This window comes from Cyberlindnera jadinii, assembly GCF_001661405.1.
Source record: "Cyberlindnera jadinii NRRL Y-1542 unplaced genomic scaffold CYBJAscaffold_18, whole genome shotgun sequence".
NCBI lineage: Eukaryota > Fungi > Ascomycota > Saccharomycetes > Phaffomycetales > Wickerhamomycetaceae > Williopsis > Williopsis jadinii.
The window spans coordinates 127,972-146,126 of NW_017963669.1; the positions used below are offsets into that span (position 1 = coordinate 127,972).

General features: G+C 48.2%; 12 protein-coding genes across 12 annotated transcripts; 6 read left to right on the top strand and 6 right to left on the bottom strand.

Annotated features, from left to right (window-relative positions):
• Window positions 1-44: 44 nt before the first annotated feature.
• CYBJADRAFT_175239 (uncharacterized protein) lies at window positions 45-638 on the bottom strand (the record flags this gene model as incomplete). Its single annotated transcript, XM_020216674.1, has 1 exon — window positions 45-638. The coding sequence occupies one exon, from the start codon at window positions 636-638 to the stop codon at window positions 45-47; it is 594 nt and encodes a 197-aa protein (XP_020068346.1).
• Window positions 639-1,995: 1,357 nt separating this feature from the next.
• Window positions 1,996-2,832, top strand: REX4 (putative 3'-5' exonuclease; the record flags this gene model as incomplete). Its single annotated transcript, XM_020213024.1, has 1 exon — window positions 1,996-2,832. The coding sequence occupies one exon, from the start codon at window positions 1,996-1,998 to the stop codon at window positions 2,830-2,832; it is 837 nt and encodes a 278-aa protein (XP_020068347.1).
• A 47-nt stretch (window positions 2,833-2,879) lies between these two features.
• Window positions 2,880-5,624, bottom strand: AVO1 (Avo1p; the record flags this gene model as incomplete). Its single annotated transcript, XM_020216675.1, has 1 exon — window positions 2,880-5,624. The coding sequence occupies one exon, from the start codon at window positions 5,622-5,624 to the stop codon at window positions 2,880-2,882; it is 2,745 nt and encodes a 914-aa protein (XP_020068348.1).
• Window positions 5,625-6,025: 401 nt separating this feature from the next.
• Window positions 6,026-6,321, top strand: ATP19 (F1F0 ATP synthase subunit k). Its single transcript, XM_020215823.1, has one exon. The coding sequence runs from the start codon at window positions 6,068-6,070 to the stop codon at window positions 6,278-6,280; it is 213 nt and encodes a 70-aa protein (XP_020068349.1). The 5' UTR covers window positions 6,026-6,067; the 3' UTR covers window positions 6,281-6,321.
• BRX1 (ribosome biogenesis protein BRX1) lies at window positions 6,234-7,382 on the bottom strand. The gene has a single exon (XM_020215824.1). It carries the CDS (start codon window positions 7,318-7,320, stop codon window positions 6,457-6,459), a length of 864 nt encoding a protein of 287 aa, XP_020068350.1. The 5' UTR covers window positions 7,321-7,382; the 3' UTR covers window positions 6,234-6,456.
• Window positions 7,383-7,649: 267 nt separating this feature from the next.
• Window positions 7,650-9,395, top strand: MDM20 (Mdm20p; the record flags this gene model as incomplete). The annotated part of the gene is made up of 1 exon (XM_020212085.1): window positions 7,650-9,395. A coding segment is annotated over one exon (1,746 nt), but the record flags the coding sequence as incomplete, so codon positions are not given.
• Window positions 9,396-10,086: 691 nt separating this feature from the next.
• OPY2 (Opy2p) lies at window positions 10,087-11,299 on the top strand. The gene has a single exon (XM_020217677.1). The coding sequence runs from the start codon at window positions 10,197-10,199 to the stop codon at window positions 11,193-11,195; it is 999 nt and encodes a 332-aa protein (XP_020068352.1). The 5' UTR covers window positions 10,087-10,196; the 3' UTR covers window positions 11,196-11,299.
• A 105-nt stretch (window positions 11,300-11,404) lies between these two features.
• Window positions 11,405-11,827, top strand: HCH1 (Hch1p; the record flags this gene model as incomplete). The annotated part of the gene is made up of 1 exon (XM_020213857.1): window positions 11,405-11,827. The coding sequence occupies one exon, from the start codon at window positions 11,405-11,407 to the stop codon at window positions 11,825-11,827; it is 423 nt and encodes a 140-aa protein (XP_020068353.1).
• A 118-nt stretch (window positions 11,828-11,945) lies between these two features.
• Window positions 11,946-14,295, bottom strand: VPS72 (Vps72p; the record flags this gene model as incomplete). Its single annotated transcript, XM_020217427.1, has 1 exon — window positions 11,946-14,295. Exon 1 carries the CDS (start codon window positions 14,274-14,276, stop codon window positions 11,946-11,948), a length of 2,331 nt encoding a protein of 776 aa, XP_020068354.1. The 5' UTR covers window positions 14,277-14,295.
• A 117-nt stretch (window positions 14,296-14,412) lies between these two features.
• On the top strand, window positions 14,413-15,628 carry COQ3 (hexaprenyldihydroxybenzoate methyltransferase). Its single transcript, XM_020215825.1, has one exon. The coding sequence runs from the start codon at window positions 14,455-14,457 to the stop codon at window positions 15,361-15,363; it is 909 nt and encodes a 302-aa protein (XP_020068355.1). The 5' UTR covers window positions 14,413-14,454; the 3' UTR covers window positions 15,364-15,628.
• VPS60 (Vps60p) lies at window positions 15,219-16,138 on the bottom strand. Its single transcript, XM_020215826.1, has one exon. The coding sequence runs from the start codon at window positions 16,091-16,093 to the stop codon at window positions 15,458-15,460; it is 636 nt and encodes a 211-aa protein (XP_020068356.1). The 5' UTR covers window positions 16,094-16,138; the 3' UTR covers window positions 15,219-15,457.
• A 167-nt stretch (window positions 16,139-16,305) lies between these two features.
• CYBJADRAFT_169537 (S8 family peptidase) lies at window positions 16,306-18,136 on the bottom strand. Its single transcript, XM_020215827.1, has 2 exons — window positions 18,014-18,136; window positions 16,306-17,943 (listed from the first exon to the last, which is right to left on the bottom strand). The coding sequence occupies exon 2, from the start codon at window positions 17,752-17,754 to the stop codon at window positions 16,315-16,317; it is 1,440 nt and encodes a 479-aa protein (XP_020068357.1). The 5' UTR covers window positions 17,755-17,943; window positions 18,014-18,136; the 3' UTR covers window positions 16,306-16,314.
• Between the last annotated feature and the right edge of the window lie 19 nt (window positions 18,137-18,155).

Below are 18,155 nucleotides of genomic sequence, written 5' to 3' on the forward strand. Positions count from 1 at the left end.
GGATTGTCTCGTCCTTTATTCATTAAAAGAGGACATCTCAAAGATCAAAATGCACTTCTGTACAGACTGTTGATAAAAGTGAGACAGCCTGTATATCTTTCCTTTATACGCACTGAGATTGAAGTATGTCTTGCCAAGGCAAACTCTTTAACCTCTAGTAATAGAGAAGTACAATGCTCTGAATTGGTTGGTACTGCTGGCTCAATACTGGCAAATTCAATAATAGTTTCTTCGCTTGTTATTCCCATCACTGTAATTTCTTGTTGAACAGTTTCTCTAGCAGTATATAACATCTGCGTATAATGATTGTTTTGAGATAGAAATTCACCAATTTTGCTAATGTAGTTCTCAAGTTTGTTATATTCTTCATCGTTTTGAAGAACATCTTTAAGTAGTTTAACGTGACGATTTGTAGCTAATCCTGGATCTAGTGTATAAATTTCTGCAAATTTCTCTTGACCATTTTCTTGAGCTATCATACCATCAACTCTATGGAACAAACATCCGTTGATACTCATTGAATGAGTTTCACCTCCCGACTCACCAGTATTTGTAGAGCTCAAAGATAATAACGAAAGAATGGTATTGGTTTTTCGAGAATATTTGGACGTGGTTGGATCCAATAAGATATCCTTCATGTACTGTAGAGGTTCTTTGAATATGTCGCTGAGTAAAACGTTGTCCGTGTTACAACAAAAAGATGGTAGTTCTGCATCGATAAGGAGCGTATGACAATAATCGCAGCACTTTTCAAGACCACCTGGATTACACACTTAGTTCCGTGGTCTCCGCTGTTGCTGTTGTTCATAAACTGGATCATCACTCTCATTAAAACCGTTGGTGTCACCCTCAATGATGTGTTCAAAGTTGGGATCATGATCAAAAGCACCATCATGTCTAATTTTTTCCAATGCTCTTTCGGCTACCTGTGCTGCAATTCTTCGTCCACCTCTTACTCTATTATCCGTAGTTCCAGTATCAAGTTCCATTATCAAGTTCAGGTTCAGGTTCGGGAAATGGCTCAGCTAATGGCGGCTGTTGTGGCAAGTCTGTGATCTCTACATGGGCATTCTGTGACAAAACTTGAAGGTTTCTCTTATCCCATATCTTGTTCTCAGAACAGGTCAGTTAGTCCGCCTCAATATAGTCGGTCTTCTTGTTGTATCATTACTCCATTGGTTCGAAGTTACCGCTGTGGTTCTGGATTAGCCGCCGATGTTTCTTCACCAAGCTGAGGACGTCCTTTGAAGGTTACAATGAGAGATCTTTGTAATCTCTTTGGTTGTAACCCAGCCATTGTTCTTTACTTGCTTAATCCTTTGTTTATGGTCATTTTCTGGCGATGTTTCTACTTTTGTGTATAAAGCTGTACTGGTTTTGTGTCATTTTTGTGTTGATAAGAATTCAAAATGTAAACAATGCAGCGGAAATTGGAAACATCCTAACATTTTCACGATTGCTAGGGCAACGACGAGCCAGAATTATATAATCCCACACGCTGTGATTTCTTTTAAAACAGCCAGTGAACCAATCAAGTTCAAGGTCAGCTTATATGACAATATAGATCATTTCTATAGTATGTCTGTTCCAGAATTTCCCATTCTTGTTTCATTGCTGAGCTATAAGCAAATCTATGCGTTTTTCTTGATTATACCATACAAACTATGAACGGTTATATCTCAAAAAGTATGAAAGATTACACACTCATACTTTGTAGATCTCTCAATCCGGACAAGAGCTACATGTTGGTATACTTCATGGAAACTCAACCACTGCTTTGCTATCCTCATAAGTATCATTCTAATAATGACTCTAACGGCATACCTGTAGAAGCCCTACAAGCAAAGTGTTGATGCTAGCGGTGCTGCACAAACCACCTCATCGCATGCCTTTGCCGGGAGGAAAATTTTAGGGACACGAACGGTGCTTGAAGGAGATGTCTCAGCGGACTTTGGAGAGGCAGAGCGACTAGGAGATTCGATAGAGAAGATGAAGATGGAACTGAAACCAGGAAGCAACTGGCTCAAGCTTCAGAAGAAGAGCCAGACGACGCGCCGGAAGGGCAAGGTTGTGAAGGGGTCGCAGAAGACGAAAGGGTCGCAGAAGGCGAAGGATGCCCACGGCGGCAGCACCAAGACGTTGATTGACAGCATCAACGATGAGCTGGAGAAGAGACAGGGCGGCGCGAGGGACCCGGAGGCTCTGAAGCAGTGGGCTGAGGAGCACGACATTGCCGCCAAGGACCTCAGCGACGCATACAACCTCCCGCGTTCCAAGATCAACACCAGCGAGCCGGTGTCAAAGCAGAAGCAGAGTATAGGCAAGTACTTGGCCATCGACTGCGAGTTTGTCGGTGTTGGGCCTCAGGGCACCGAGGATGCGCTTGCCAGAGTGTCGATAGTGAACTTCCACGGGCACACGGTGTACGACAGGTACGTGAAGCCTCGAGAGCGTGTGGTGGACTGGAGAACGTGGGTCTCTGGAATCCAACCTCATCACATGAAGGAGGCCATAGACTTCAAGACCGCACAGAAGGAGGTGAGCGACCTGCTAGACGGGAAGGTGCTGGTGGGCCACGCTGTGGACCACGACCTGGATGCCCTGCTGCTGAGCCATCCAAAGAGCATGATCAGGGACACCAGCAGGTTCGCCAAGTTCAGAAAGCTGTCCAAGGGCAAGACCCCGGGGCTCAAGAAGCTTGCAAAGGAGCTGCTGAACATGGACATCCAAGGTGGCGAGCACTCGTCCGTGGAGGATGCTAAGGCTACGATGCTGCTCTACAAGCTGGAGAAGAAGGAGTTTGAAAAGACGTACTTGAGAACAAGACATTAGACAACAAGACATTAGACAGCCGGCACGGTATATCTCCCAGCCGTTGCCTACACAACAGAGGAGGTGTTGATCTTGTAAGCCTCCATGAGCGTTTTCAGCTTGCCAATGATCTCCTTGGCTTCAGCGTTGTTCAGAGCCTCAAATACATACCTCTTTGGACCATTGGCCTTCATGACGACGATCTTGAAGTTCGAGGGCACCCTTTTACTCACTTTACAGCTCATGATCTGACTCACGTGGAACGTTGTAGTCTTGAAATTCGTATCGTACCATAGCTTCTCGTCATTGGGCATGATGTACACGTACTCTCCGTCAATGGCAAGCGTGCGCTCGTGACGATTGATGAAGGACATGGGCAACCGACGCCACACCGTGTACTTGTGGTACTCCGAGTTGATGTCGTTAGGAACAATAGAAGTATCAGCCACTGAGCTCAGCCTCAGCAGGCTCCTATTCTTGAACGAGCCTCCAATGGCATGCTTGCCCAGCGTAGTGCGCGCCGACCTGGCCACCGTGGCTGCAGTGGTCGTGGTGGCCATCGTGGCCGCGGTCGTGGTGGCCATGGCGGTGTCTTGAGGCAGCTCCTGCCTCATCACCAGGGTCTGTGGTGTCAGGTTCGAGTTGACCGTTGGCAGCGTGCTGGTGTCCAGTATCCTCTTCTTCGGGAACTTGAGCTCCCTCGCCTTCCTCTTGGTCAACACCTCCAGCGTGTAGTTCTCGTCAAGCGAGCTTAGGGAGTCGTTGAGGTCCAGGACGTAGTTCTCTCCGACAGCCTTCAAGACGTAGTCACTTGTGGGGATCAGGCTCTTCACAGAGGTGTACTTCACCAGAATGTCGTTGAGCTTATCCGTGACGAGGAACTCAAACTTCAGGAAGTCATTGGAGCTGTGAGTGTACGGGTACTGGTACACTTGCACCTCCACGCGTTTGGCATCCTTCACGTCGTTGTCGATGTGTGGCAGGATGCTCCGGTAGTAGTTGTTCTGGTTCTTCACGGGCGATGGAAGAGCGTCGGTGCCAGCCTCAGGCACCGGGGTCCTACGCTGGTTTATCTGGAAGTCAGACTCCGACACCTTGCACAGGGCCAGCTCGTCCTCGCCGTAGGAGCCAATGATCTTGGTGCGATCCATGAGCCCAAACGAGCCTTCGTACGGTTCACCATCCTCGTCAACGAGCTTGCAGCACCACCTGTTTGGGTTCCGTAGCGTCTCATCAGCATCTCCCTGAAACAACGGAGCCTTGCTCTTCAGCAGCGACCAGATGATGAAGCCAATCACGTCAAACACCCTGACGGAGCGACGAACCTTCACGTCGAAGCTCGACTCGTCCGGAAGCCAGACCTTCAAGGTGACAACGTCCGACTTGTTCGACACAGCTTCACCATCGACAAACAGGAAGTGCTCCAGTGGGCCCTTGTTGGACCGTTTCAGCGTGGAATCAACCATCTGCGTAAGCTTTGAAGCGTGAGGGTGCACAGGCTCGACGTCAACCTTCGGGAAGCAAGCTTCAACCATCGACGGCATCTCAGCGAACGCCGACTCGACACTCAGGTCGCTTTGCAACGACGTGGGCTCCTGCAACGGATGTCTTCTCTGAAGCAAAGAGCCAGACCGTCTCTTCATCCTTGGCTTTGTCCTGTCAAATGACAGCTTTCTCGATGGTGCCGGCCTGAACGTCGGGGTCCTTGCTGACAGAGTCCTTGGGAAGATCACGGACCTCCCCGTGACACTCTGGAACGTTGCGTCGTCCATCTCAGTATCGTCGTCTGAGAAGTCTGAGTCCAGTGCCAGGTCCTCATCACCGGATGATACCGTGTTGTGGAACATGGCATCGTCATCAGCATCCACCGGGGCAAAGTGCTCCACCTGGGTGTTGTTGACGTCCGAGTAGTCCTGGCTGATCAGGATGCCTTGGTCGCTGAGCACGGTGCCCGGGTGCTCATTGAGCTCGATGCCCGTGTCGATCGTGGGCACAACGCCGTCAGTGGCTGATGCTGGGTGGTCGCCGGCGGTGGTGTCGTGGTCGTGGTCGGCACCATCGCCATTGTCGTTGTCGTGGTGGTAGTCGTTGTCATTGTCGTTGTCATTGTCGTGGTCATGGTCGTGGTCGTCGTGGTGGTCGTGGTCGTCATTGGTGGTCTCGTCGTCGTTGTCGTCATCATCATAGCTGTCGCTGTAGTGATGGACAGCACCAGGGTCGGCGTTCCTGCCGTCACCGCCGTTGTCATCGTCGTTTCTGCCCTTCGTCGGGGGCCGTCTGTCGTTCTCAGAGACATGTGTCGAGTTCCTGAACAGCTTGGAGAGAACGTTGCGGCCGTTCGTCACCAGAGGCGTCGCAGTGCTCCCAGATGACCCGTGTAGCGTCACACCAGCGTTCATCACCGGCGTTGTGTCGGTAGAGGTGTCGTCACCGTCATCACCATTACCGTCACCACCACTTCCACCGTCACCGTCACCACCACCACGCCGCTGCGCATGGCCATCGCTCAGCTTCAGCGTCGCCAGCGACCCACGCAGCGAGTCGAAGAACCCATTGGGCCTCTGCAGCACCTGCTGCTGTCCATCGTCCCTCTGTGGCTTGTGATCAGTGCTCGTGGCAGCATTGATACCCACAATGCTCTGCAGCGCAGCCTCGGAGTCCTCGTCGCTCTGCTCTGCCAGTTTCGCCAGCTCGTCCAGCTTCTTCACCGTCACGGACTCCTCGGCAACGTCTATGGGTATCGGAGGGCTCTCAATCCTCGTCAGCAGCACACCAAACTGCGAATCGTGGAGCCCATAGCCATAGGGCCTCATCGTGCGATGCGACTGGTCGTCGTCCACGGTCTTCAGGTACTGCGTCCTCAGCTGGTTTATGGTGAAGGGCACATCTCGGCACAGAGCCATGGCTTGTTCACACGGGTCTGAGTAGCAGGGGAGGGGCCTGAAGTGCCGTCCAATGGTGGAAGAAGAGTATATGAAGGATAGGTATTGAGTGGTGAGATAGCCATGGCAATGGCGGCCGGGGGGAGGGGGGAAGAGTTAAAAGGTGTCCGGGTGTACTACCCTCACAATCACGTGGATGAACACGTGACCACTGACCAATCACAACCCCCGAGCAAACACCACTGCAGCAGAGACGAAAAACCCACACACCGCACAACCCAAAGGGGAAAACGGTGAAAACGAAAACACTCGCCGAATTCCTCCCACAACAACGCCAACAAGGGACATAGACAACCAGTTTAAACCGTCATACAATGGGCTCAGCTTACACAATCCTCGGCAGAACCGTTCCAGCTCACCAAATCGCCATCGGTACCTTGAGTGCAGCTCTTTTGCTTGCGATTCCAAACCCATTTGCAGCTGCTGTGAAGCCTACTCCAAAGATTGAGGCCTCTTCTCCAGAGGAGAAGAAGTTCATTGAGGACTACTTGAAGCAGGCCGAGGCCAAGGCTGCAGAGAAGCACTGAGCTTTGCTGTGTGCTGTCTGTCTATAAGCTGCTATATATATTCATATAAAGATGAGTTAGAGAGTGTGAGGAGGGGGTGTATATATGGAAGAAGTGGTTGAAATGGAAAGTTTTTACAATGTTATGGAATTCAGGAAACTAAAAACACAAGAAAAGGGGAAATGCCATGTAGAGCCTTAGATATCGTCTTTGAACAGAGCCTCGTTGGACAACGGGTCAACCTTGAGGACGTTCTCAATCTTCTTCAGCTTGAGGGCCTCGGCAGCGTCGTGTCTTGCTCTAGCGTCCTCTGCTTGTTGCTGCTTGATCTGTGCTCTGACAAAGTTTGGAGACACGTATTGCTTGTTCTCGTAGATCTTTGGGCCTCCAAAGGAGCCCTCTAGTATGACAATTGGCGTGAGCACAAATCTTGGTCCAATCTCGACGAGTGAGATGTCCTTCTCATCACGGTCCTTGACGTCCTCCGCCTGCTCCAGAATCTGGTAGTTTCTGACCCAGATCTTGCCGTCCACGATGGAGAAGGACATGACATGGTCAATGAAGGGCTTAACCTTTCTGGACGTTGGTGGTACGCCAAAGGTGTGGATGAACATCTCCTTCATCAGCTTGAAGTGGGCCTCGTCGTCAAACGCACTGTCAAACGACAGCAGAGGTCTCGAGCCCTTGAGACAGTTACCAGTGAAGTTCAATTCCTCGGTGTTATGGATGTTCTGCACGTAGAACTTGATGGTTGGCCCGTTAGGTGGCTTGGACATCCACATATACAGATCCGTGTGCTTTCTGGCTTCAAAGTATAAGATGTTATTACAGTTGTACAGCTCCGCAATCTCGTTCAGCTGTGTCAGCTGCTTCTTGGTATCGAGCTTTGGCTCCTTTCTGGAGTGTGGTAGTAACGAATACAGATCTCCAATCAGATATCTGTGTCTGTACGTGATACCTCTCGAGGAGATGAGCAACACCCTCTGTCTGTTGATATGCGACTTCTTCTCAGACTCAACCTTGGTCGAACGGCCAGATAGCACTTTATATATAGCAGACATGATAAGACTAACGATAACTTCAACCTCAACACTCTTCCAGTGTATAGACAGTGCCAATTTATCGCAGGGAGAAATTTTTCACTACTGGGGCCCGAGCAGGCAATGAGGCAAAAAAAAATTGTACTTTATACAACACCCGGACACCACATGCGATGAGCTCTGCCAAAAATACTCCGGGCAAATAAGCGAAGGGCGACGGGTTACCCTGTCTTCAAAAACGTGTGGCGCCAACCACCTCAACGGGTACTAAATCATCTTCATCGGCTCCAATGGCCCAATGGCTTCCACTTCACGGTGCTGATATACCCATCAATTGGAGGTTCTGAGCGATGTCTTCCAAAGAGCAGGAGATCCTCGATGCGTGCGATAGTGGGACGTTCAAGTATGCGCAGCAGCAGGCTCAGAAGCTGCTGAAGAAGTACCCCAAATCGACGTATTATCAGGTGTTGAACAATTATGTCTTGCTACAGATGGGCAGAAGGGACGATGCCATCTCCAATTGCCAGAAGATACTGGACAGCACCACTCCAAACGATCCCAAGTCCATTGATCTGCTCACTGAGATGTTCGAGTCCGTTGGTATGACGGCAGATGCCGAGAGGGTGTATGAGATGGCTGCGAAGAAGTATCCCACGGTGGATACCCTACTGGCGTGGTTCCATCGAGGATGTGACACGGCCAACCCTCGTATCATGCAGAAAGCGTCGATTGCACTGAAGCAGCTGAAGCCCAGCCAGAGGATCTTCCACTTGTGGAGTGGCTTCACCTGTTACCTGGCCGCAACCCATGGTGAAGCCACTGCGCTGGAGAAGAGCCTCTTCCCGAAATTGGGATTGAAGATTGTGGACTCATTGAAGCCTTTGAAGAATGAACAAGAGGTCTACGTGCTGGCCAAGCTCTTAGAGCTCAATGGGTTGCAGTCACGTGTGGTTGAAGAGATCCTGAGCTTTTCCAAAGATGACAAGTTGGATTTGGAGTTACAAATCTTGCTGTTGAAAGCGTTGGACAACTTGGAACAATGGGATGAGCTATACTCCTGGAGTTATAAAATCCTCCTTGACTATAAACTGGATGACTTTGACACTTGGAAACTCCTGATCAAATCCGGGCTGAAGCTGGATAAGGATGTCTCTTCGGTCATTGGCATGTTCAACTCCAGAAACTCGCAACTGGCTTCAGTGGAGTATGACATTGCAAAGAATCAAGATGTGACTGATTCTGTGATCAAGTACCTGAGCAACTTCATATCCAAGCCGTGCTCGTTCTTCGATGTGAAGCAGTACTCGAGTCATTTGAACAAGGATCGAATCTTGGAGTGGTTGGCAGAGTTGGAGATTCCAAAGGGAGCTAAGGGCCTGACAACTGATCTGAACATCCAAAAGTTCAAGCTATACTTCAACAGAGAGCTCTTTGAAGACAGTGCAACCACGAGCGAACTGATCAAGCTATACAACTTCTATAAACCTTTGAACAGATCAAAGGTCAAGACGGATCCAAGTGGAACTTCTGAGCTGATCCTGCTGATTGTTCAGTCTTGGCTTTCCCAGCAAGAGATGTCCATTGAGTCGATCTTGAGCAGTATAGTCATATTGGAGATGGCTGCTGCTGAGGATGAACACGAATTCCATCTTCGTCTATGGCTAATCCAGCTGTACAACTTGATCAATTGTCCATCGTTGGCTACTCAACATTATGACTCTTTAAACATCAAAAACGTCCAAAAGGATATATTGGGTCATTACTTGTTGTCACGCTGTGCCAGCTTCAATCCTTCAATCTCCCAGCTGGAGGCTGCTGTTGAGATTTATAAGTCCAATGACTACGAATCTCTCTACTTCACAAAGATTGGCTTCAACAAAGGTTCTTATAACAAGCTGGAGAAGATGCTAGAGTTCCAGAACAGACTGTCCAACAGCTACCTCAAGAGACATCTGGCACTACAAGGAGTCCAGATGGGCCGTATCCTGAACGACAAATCGTTGTCACACGATTACAAGAAGGTCAAGATTGTGAAGGAGTACGACAATAGAGACATGTCCATCTTTTGGAACTTTGGTATAGATGAGCCGTTGAAGAGCTTGGAAACCAAGCTCCTGGAAACCATCACAGATGACAAGTACAACGCTGCGATGGACTCGTTAGAGGCCATTATCAACGGTGCCACCGACACTGAGCCCTTGGAGCTGGGCTCATTGACCGAGTTTGAAGCGTGGAAGATCCACACAATCACTGTGCTAAACAGATTCCTCAATGGTGGATGTGAGCTGGGCAACGTCAAGTCCCAGTACGACTCAGTCCCGAAAGTACACGCTTCACCATGCTGGAAGATGAACCATGGACAAATCACCCTCGTCGACACGGCCAAGTGCATCCAGATCCTTCTCACCAACAACGCTGCTCAGCTCCAGAAGAAGAAGAAGAAGGACATAAACGACCTCAAGGAGTGGAACGCACAGCTGTTGCTACAGCTGAGGGATGACGAGATCGGGCTGAAGAGAAGACAAGAGGTGAAGGCCATGATGAGCGAGCTCAAGGCCACCATCAAGGGCCTGCCATTGTTGCAAGAGCTGCAATTGGATCCCAGAGACGTTGAAACGGTGTTCGATATGATCGACAGAGCCCACCTGGAGCAGATCAAGACTCTCAGACTCCTGTGAACAACAAGTGTATACGTCTAACGAAGCATGTATAGAACACACTGTGTAAGCTGCCAATTCCGACGCCGTGTAGCAACATTCCGATTTATGTTGCGCGTACCACTAAACATGCTGGTCACGTGCACAGGGCATCGGCGTACATAGCACGGTAAAACATTTCTACCCATTTCCACACCTTTTCTTACCATTCACAGGCTTCCAGCGAACGTTTGATAGCCAATGAGTTCCTCAAGCAGTGCACAGAGCGTAGAAACGGACTCTTCAGGATGTGTTGTGTGTGCCTCGATGGACCCTACGTGTCCCAGCTGTCCTGATGGTGAGCAGTGCGTGTTGACGATTCAGACGTGTACCCAGTGTCCACAGACCGTTTGCCAGAGCATTGACGGGAAATCAGGGACGCAAACGGACAGTTCTAATGGTGTCAGTGTTGGTGGAATCACAGGTGGTGTTATTGGCGGGGTAGCTGTGCTGCTGCTGTGTTTGTTCGCCTTTTACTTCTTGTACTACAAGAAGAAGGTTGCCTTCAACAGGGTGAGGCAAAAGGAGTATTACTTTGACGACGACGTGGAGATCAACTTCCACCACCGTCCACACGACCCTAGTGAGTTGGAGAAGCCTGCTCAGCGGACAAGTATGGCCACGACGATGTTCACAAGAGCAAGCAACATCATTCCCATCGCGTACATCCCAGGCGTCACTATTGGTAAGAATTCAAGAGACTCCACAGTCACGGTGGACTCCCAGGACACCGGGGGCGACCGCTTCTCCAAGGTGAGCATCGTGGGCAACCCGTCGCTCACCACTACTGCAATACGGGCGACGCCCAAGTTGGTTAACGTCACTGGGAGCCGTCATCACCAGGATCTGAGCCATGACGCGGAGCCGAGAGCTGGACTCGACGGTGTTCCGTCCACCGCTGTGAATGCCCAGCAGCTGGGTGGCGTGAGAAGTGTACGCATAGATCGTCAACGGAAGCCTACGTTTGCGCCTATCGACGATGACCTCATCGAAGAAGTTGAAGAGGACGATAGTCAAAGCGTCATCACGAAGAGAGACCAGAGCACGGTCTTGACAGAGGATTACGATCCTTTCATCGTCGACGACGATGAACTAGACAGTGACGATGATGCCAGATCCACAAGATCAGCAAGGTCGACCGGAAGTGTCCTGCTTGAGGTTGAAATGGATCCTCGTAACCCATTTGAGAGTAACGCCTAAAGCACAGATTCTCACTATTTCGGAACAGTCCGAAAAACAGATACCCGAAACCAAAACCAAGGCCCGAAAACAGGGGAAAAAAGAAGCACTTCACCGCGTAAACTTTTCTGGAAAATTCGATAGCCAACGTTTTATGACCTTTTTCTTTCATGATGAACTCAGAATTGTAGCTTTAGTATAAATCAGAGCAAATCAAGTAGGACAAGACGATGGTGGTGCACAACCCTAACAACTGGCATTGGGTCGATAAGAACTGTCTCCCATGGGCAAAGGAATACTTTGCAACGCAGTTGCCAAAGCTGGAGCTGTCCAACAACCAGTTCAAGATCACAAACGTCAATGTCACCGGTGACTGTGATGTCTCCAACAGAAAGGGCAAGGTGATCTGTATCTATGATATGATTTTAGAGATCACGCTCCAGTCCGAGGAGACCACAGGTACTTTGAAGGTCAAAGAGTTCATCCATGATGAGCAGGAATATGAGTATGAGTATTCTAATTTCGGATCCACCAAGGCTCTTGTTCAATCACAGATTGTGCCAGAGATCCAAAAGATCCTTTGGCAGTTCCAAGAGGACCTTATCAAGTCACAAGAGGAGGATCTGCAGTTGAAGAACGTTGCTCACGAGTGATTTGCTGGAGGCAACGGCAGAACACGGTATAAAAAGGAAAAGCCATATATAGCGTACATACATCATAGAAACAGTGCCTCTTTATAAACAACATGTGGTAGTCATTTGTATAACGACTCTATGGATCAAAGTTCTTTGGGACTCCCTTTGCATGGTAGTTGCTGACAAAGCAACCTTCGACCCACTTGTACTCTCCGTTTTGAACATCGTTGATCACCTTGAAACTCTCAACTGAGGAATAAGGCATACCTGTGCCGGGATGGAAATACATGGCATCTTTCCCTGTGATGAGACACATCTTCCTATTACCGTTCTTCAGCGTGATTCCCGATGGAGGAGGTGTTTTCAACACAACCGATGTCGTTTCAACCTCCTTGACAGTTTCAACCCTCTTGATCTTCTTGTTGAAGTCACCAAACTCGGGAAACGTATCCAAGATGGAGAAATCTATTGGTTGTATGGATGTATTGATCATAGATCTTTCACTCAACAGATCTGGATCCAGTTTGATGCGAGCAACCGGCTCCGTTTCCAAAGATCGACGATTCAGAGGCATAGTAGACTGGTCGCCAAACATGAGGGATCGTAGTTTTAAGAGCGAATATTTGTGCTCAAATGCAATGACGTTAACACCAACTTTTTGTTTAGGACCTTCATAGATAATCGGCTCAGATACGTCTAATGACACTGATTTATCATCTGTTTGGGATGTTTTGGTGTCCTCCTTTGACTCCTGGGATCCACCTTCTTGTTGTGTCTTTGTTTCTTCTTGATTATCTCCTTCGAGTGGAGGTTGATCATTTGATTTGTCAACATCTAATTCACCCGTATTCATCTCTTTAACATCACCGTCATTATTATTGTCATTATCATTTTTTGATTCTTGTGAATAAGTCTTATCTTGAGATTCCATTTCAATGTCATCGTCAGGTTTGTTCTCAGGTTTGTCTTCCTTGGTCTCATTGTTAGTCTCTTCTTGCAGATCCTTTTTCATACCACCGCTCGCATCATTATTCACATCTTCCTTCACATCTTCCTTCACATCATCCTTCACATCATCCCTCACATCATCCTTTGCATCATCCTTAACATCTTCGTTACTATCTTCTTTCACAACGTCAATATTTTCCTTCGCACCTTCCAGATCGTCTTCATCTCCTTCATGCATCTCTTCTTTAACAATATTAACCGCATGGTCTTCTTTCTCTTCCTCTAGAGGTTGTTCTTTGTGTTGTTTCTCCTCTTCTCTCAGAGTTTCATCTTTAATGTTGGATTCATCTCCTTGTTTAGATTCCAAGTCACTATTCGATCCATTCAATATGTCGTTTGGTTTAGAAGACACATCATTAGGGTTTAAGTCCTTCATGTCAACGTCATTATCTCCATCTGTAAGCACTTGGACAGCATCTTGCGTTTCAGTATTCGCCTTCAACTCGTCTTGGACGGATGAAATAGGTTCGTTTTCAACTTGGATTGCGGGTTTATCAGGATTATTCAACAATTCCCAACGATGTTTCAACTCCTTTTCCTTCCTGAGTGCCTCTTCTTCTTCACGTTTTTGTCTTTCACTTCTTCTACCACGACGCTCTCTTTTCTTCAGTACATCTCTAGTCAACAAGAACTTCTCCAACTCACGTTCCTCTTCAATCTCCACGTATTTGACATACGTCTTTATAGTCATAACATCCGTCAATTTCCTTCTCTTGTTCATCATCTGTTCACGTCTTTTCTTCTGTTTATCGACCTCTTGTTCTTGGTACTTGTTTAGCGTACTAACGTTATACTTTTCAGTCTCGATAGCCTCAGCCAATCTCTCTTCCTGAGTCATCTCTCTATACTCGACTCTAACCACAGGTTTGGCACTGGCCCTCCGTTTCTCCTCATCTCGCAACTTTTCTGCAAGCACCAGTTTGTTCTGAACAGCAATGGTTCTCGACGATTGACGACGATTCTGGGACAGTAGAGAATCAGCTTTGGCACGTTCGTAAACCTTCTTCACCTTAGGTTTGGGCAATGCAGGCTGCCTAATCTTCTGTATCACATGTTTCTTCTTGCTCCGCTGAACCCTTTCCTGTTTCTCTAGTTCCTTCTCTCCAGCATCGCTATCTTCTTCGGACGACTCTTCAGACGAATCACTGAACATATCGTCATCTTGCGATTCTCCTTCTGCTTCATCCTCAGATCCCTCATCATCAGCCTGAGCCCCAGTAGTACCTTCTCTCGTGTGCTCGCCAGCAGCTCCTCCCTCAGACTCTCCCGCTTCTTCACCCTCTTCATCTTCATCGTCTTCTTCATCCTGTTCTTCCTCACCATATTCAACATCGTCTTCATCTTCCACAAACAACAAATCAACATCTTCCTCCGGAACCTCAGCAGAGAGCAGTTGTTTCAGCCGTGAGCCGGCATTTGCCCTCTTCTTTCTCGTGTTAACTAGCAGCTCCTTATCCATTTCCTTCCGCCACGCTGCTCTTTGTTTTGATGTTTTGTTTTTGTGGTTTGTTTTGATTTTTGTAAAGGTTGGGCCGCCGTGGGTAAAAAAGCTCAGCGGCTAGCAAAACCAAAAAAAAATGTAAACAAATCAAGTGCACTGAAAGGACATAAACAACAACAAACTAACGAGCTCAGAGATGATCATCACACGGCCAATTAGGGTTGGATGTAGTGGCATAGCACGCTTAGTGAGTGCAAAGAGGCTCCACTCGCACCTGACATCCTCTTCCAGCGACGAGCTGTCCCATTTCAACGAGCTGGCCAAGACATGGTGGGACGTGTCAGGGCCTCAGAGGATCCTACACAAGATGAACCTGTTACGTATGGACTTTATCCAAGAGATGCTTCGCTCGTACGTCCCCATTCCGCCGGAGACGGACATCTACGTTCCTGGGTACTCGCTGGACCTGCTCCCTAGCGAGATCTCTCAACAGATTGTCCATGAACAGGAGACGTATAGAGACGAACAGCTGAAGCAAGCGAACCTTAGAGCTCTCGACATTGGATGTGGTGGCGGCATCTTGACCGAGTCACTCGCGAGATTGAACTACATCAAGTCAGTTGTGGGTGTTGATCTCAGTCCTGGTGTGCTGGAGGCTGCGTCTTTCCACAAGTTGTTAGACCCAATCACCGAGCGCAAGATTACATACGAGCTCAAGCCAGTGGACCAGGTCCAGGAAAAGTACGATGTTGTTACTATGATGGAGATGCTAGAGCACGTTGATTACCCGGCAGAAGTGCTGATACAGGCACTTGACAAGGTTGAAGTTGGCGGATGGTTATTCCTCAGCACTATCAACAGGGATTTGATTTCCTATTTTACAACGATTCTCGTTGCTGAACACCTGATTGGGATCGTCCCAAAGGGGACACATTCGTTTGATAAGTACATCAACTCTAAGGAGCTCGTTGATTGGATTGGTAAGCGTCCGGGCTTTGAAGTTGTATCTGTAAGAGGGTGCATGTACGTCCCCTTCAAAGGCTGGGTATTCTGTGGTGACGGAACCACAGGCAACTACTTAGCAGCTGTCAGAAGACTTTCCTGAGTTCACAATGGAGATATCTCATGTACATAAGAATACTACCATACCATCGTCATTACTATAGATTGGTGAAACAATACACAGTGCCCTTCTTTCTTCAAACAGCAGCCTCTTTGGCCTTTTCTTCACCAACAGGTTCGTCAATGAACTTGGGCACTTCACTGAGATAACTTGGGGTCTCATTCTCGCCGATGTCGTTGGCTTCATCCTCCATGTCTATAGCCAATGCATCGAGCTCTGCGTCCAACTCAGAATCGCTAATCGCATCCGGAACGTCGTACCCAGAGGTTAGAACCTCTTGTAGTTCTTTACCTCGTTCAATCAGATCAAGCATGTCATCTTGCATATCTTCAATTTTATCGATATCCACTTTACCATATACCTTCTCCATCTCTTTCTTCGCCTCTTTCATAGCATCCACAGTGGCAAGTGTGCTCTTCAAGTTATCAGTGGTCATCTGTGCAGTGGTCATACCCCAAACGTGCTGCTCCAATTGATCCTTCTGAGCTTCAATCTGCTTACGTTGTTTGAGCAACCCCAAAGCACGTTGCTTCAAGGACTTCTTCCCCGGGCCTTCTCTCATCTTTGATAGCTTCTGTTGATACGCTCCCAGTTCAGCATTGATCTTGGCCAATTTAACATCTAACGTGGCAATACGATCCTCTGTGGTTTTGATAGCACCATCCAGCGTCGGCTTAGGAGTAGTGCTCTTGGATCCAAACAGTCTATTCATCTTCAACCTCGAAATTCAGTCACGATAGTTGCCTTGCACAGTATACTGTACCAAGGAGATTAATGATGGAGTTTTATCACCGGAGAAACCAACTTTTTTTTATGTTACAATGGAGCAATTATATAATAATTATATATAATATTATATAATTATTATGGATGCCGATGGCCTACACTGCATAATTCATGAGACATTAATTAGCACTTCAAAACCTGAAATAGCTATGGACTGCTCACTGGATCACGCTCAACGTCAAAGTCCAACTGTCCAGGAACGTCTACTTGTTTGAACATGGACTTAGGACGGTTGATTTCGCCCTTTGCTCTATCAACATTGGCCCTCTTACTCTCTGTTGGTGGTCCCATGTATATGACCCTATCAGGGGTTGAATAGTACCGCCAACGGTTTAAAGAATGCGACATTGCTCCTTCAGTCGAGGTCTCCACGATTACTTGTTTCATATCTTTTGGTTCAACGCCCTTGGAAAGTAAGACACAACAAACACCAGCCACTATTGGAGAAGCCATTGAGGTACCACTGTACCTCACCGGAAGGCCAAAGTTGGTGAAATCCAAGCTTTCAACTTCCCAGCCAGGTGCAAACGTTGCCACGCTTTGTCCATAGTTTGAGAAGTTTGTGATGCTATCTGTTTTCGAATCCATTGCACCAACGGCAATGACACTGCGTGCACTCAGAGGTGACGTTATCGATGCACTCACGGCACTGTTACCAGCAGCTGCAACCACCACCACCCCTAATTCACTTGCTGCATCACAGGCATCGTTCACACTCGACATGAAGTATGCTCCGAGTGACATGTTGATAACACACTTGTGTGTCTCACTATGTTCTTTGCAGTGATTAACTGCAAATTCTATCCCCAGTAAGATGGTTGATATATTACCACTACCTGTTGCGCTGAGAGATTTAACTCCAACGATATCGACACACTTGGCTGATCCATACGTCTTCGAGCCAACAAGTCCTGCAACGTGAGTTCCATGGCCGTTCAAATCCGTGTTTGGCTCATCGTCAATTGCGTTAAACAACTGCCTTGCACGTCCTTCGAACTGAGGATGTGAGGTTTCCACACCGGTGTCAATCACATAGGCCGTCACACCTTCACCACAGCCATCATAGGGAAATGAATATGGCTTTTGTGAAAGCCAAACACCTTCACGTCTGGAGATACGGGCCAAGTGTTCCGGTGCATCAAACTGGCTGTTGGCGTCGCTATCAGATGGCTCAACATCCTCATAAACCTCAGAACCGTCGTATTGGAACACACCTTCTGCATCGAACCAGGCCTCCTCAGGCTCGTACTGTAAGCCATAGGGATCGTACTGTAAGCCATAGGGATCGTCCTGCATGAGGTAAACCTCCGCATTGGGCTCAACAGAAGCAACCAACGGGTCCATCTGAACAATCTCCACAGCGTTCGAACTGGAATCGTCAGCCTCGTCCTCGATATCCATAACAAGCCACTCAAGAGCCCCGATCGTGATGGTCTGCCTAATCATCAGAGAGAAGTGAGACGCTCTGACATGGGACTGAGCCCTCAAGAACGTCTCGGAGGACGTGTCCTCCACAAGCTGGACTATGTACGACTTTGACGATGCGAACCCAACCAAGGCTCCGATCAAGAGGCACGACTTGAGCATTTTACCAGGGGATGCTCGCCTTAGCTATCTACTTCTACAGCAACAGAATCAGAGGACATTGAGGAGGGATTTGTGTTTCTCCAAAAGCATTGTGGGAACCTTCGAAATGACACAAAACAGGCCATTTCATGTTGACGGTGGAGTGTTGATGGAGATAAGCGGAGCTAACACGGTGTACTGTTGATGGAGACAAGCGGAGATAACACGGTGTACTGTTGATGGAGATAAGCGGAGATAACACGGTGTATTGTTGATGGAGATAAGCGGAGATAACAGAGTATACCGGGAAACACCAGCAACGCCAACGTTGAGATGGCACAGCAACGCCAGCACCAGCACCAGCCCAACGACTCCTCCTTCGCAACGGAGTCCAATTGGCCCACCAGCCTTTTCGCTCTGCC

Coding starts and splice junctions, on each gene's coding strand:
- BRX1 (XM_020215824.1), bottom strand. CDS start 7,320: ATGTCTGCTATATATAAAGTGCTATCTGGCCGTTCGACCAAGGTTGAG.
- CYBJADRAFT_169537 (XM_020215827.1), bottom strand. CDS start 17,754: ATGCTCAAGTCGTGCCTCTTGATCGGAGCCTTGGTTGGGTTCGCATCG.
- ATP19 (XM_020215823.1), top strand. CDS start 6,068: ATGGGCTCAGCTTACACAATCCTCGGCAGAACCGTTCCAGCTCACCAA.
- COQ3 (XM_020215825.1), top strand. CDS start 14,455: ATGATCATCACACGGCCAATTAGGGTTGGATGTAGTGGCATAGCACGC.
- OPY2 (XM_020217677.1), top strand. CDS start 10,197: ATGAGTTCCTCAAGCAGTGCACAGAGCGTAGAAACGGACTCTTCAGGA.
- VPS60 (XM_020215826.1), bottom strand. CDS start 16,093: ATGAATAGACTGTTTGGATCCAAGAGCACTACTCCTAAGCCGACGCTG.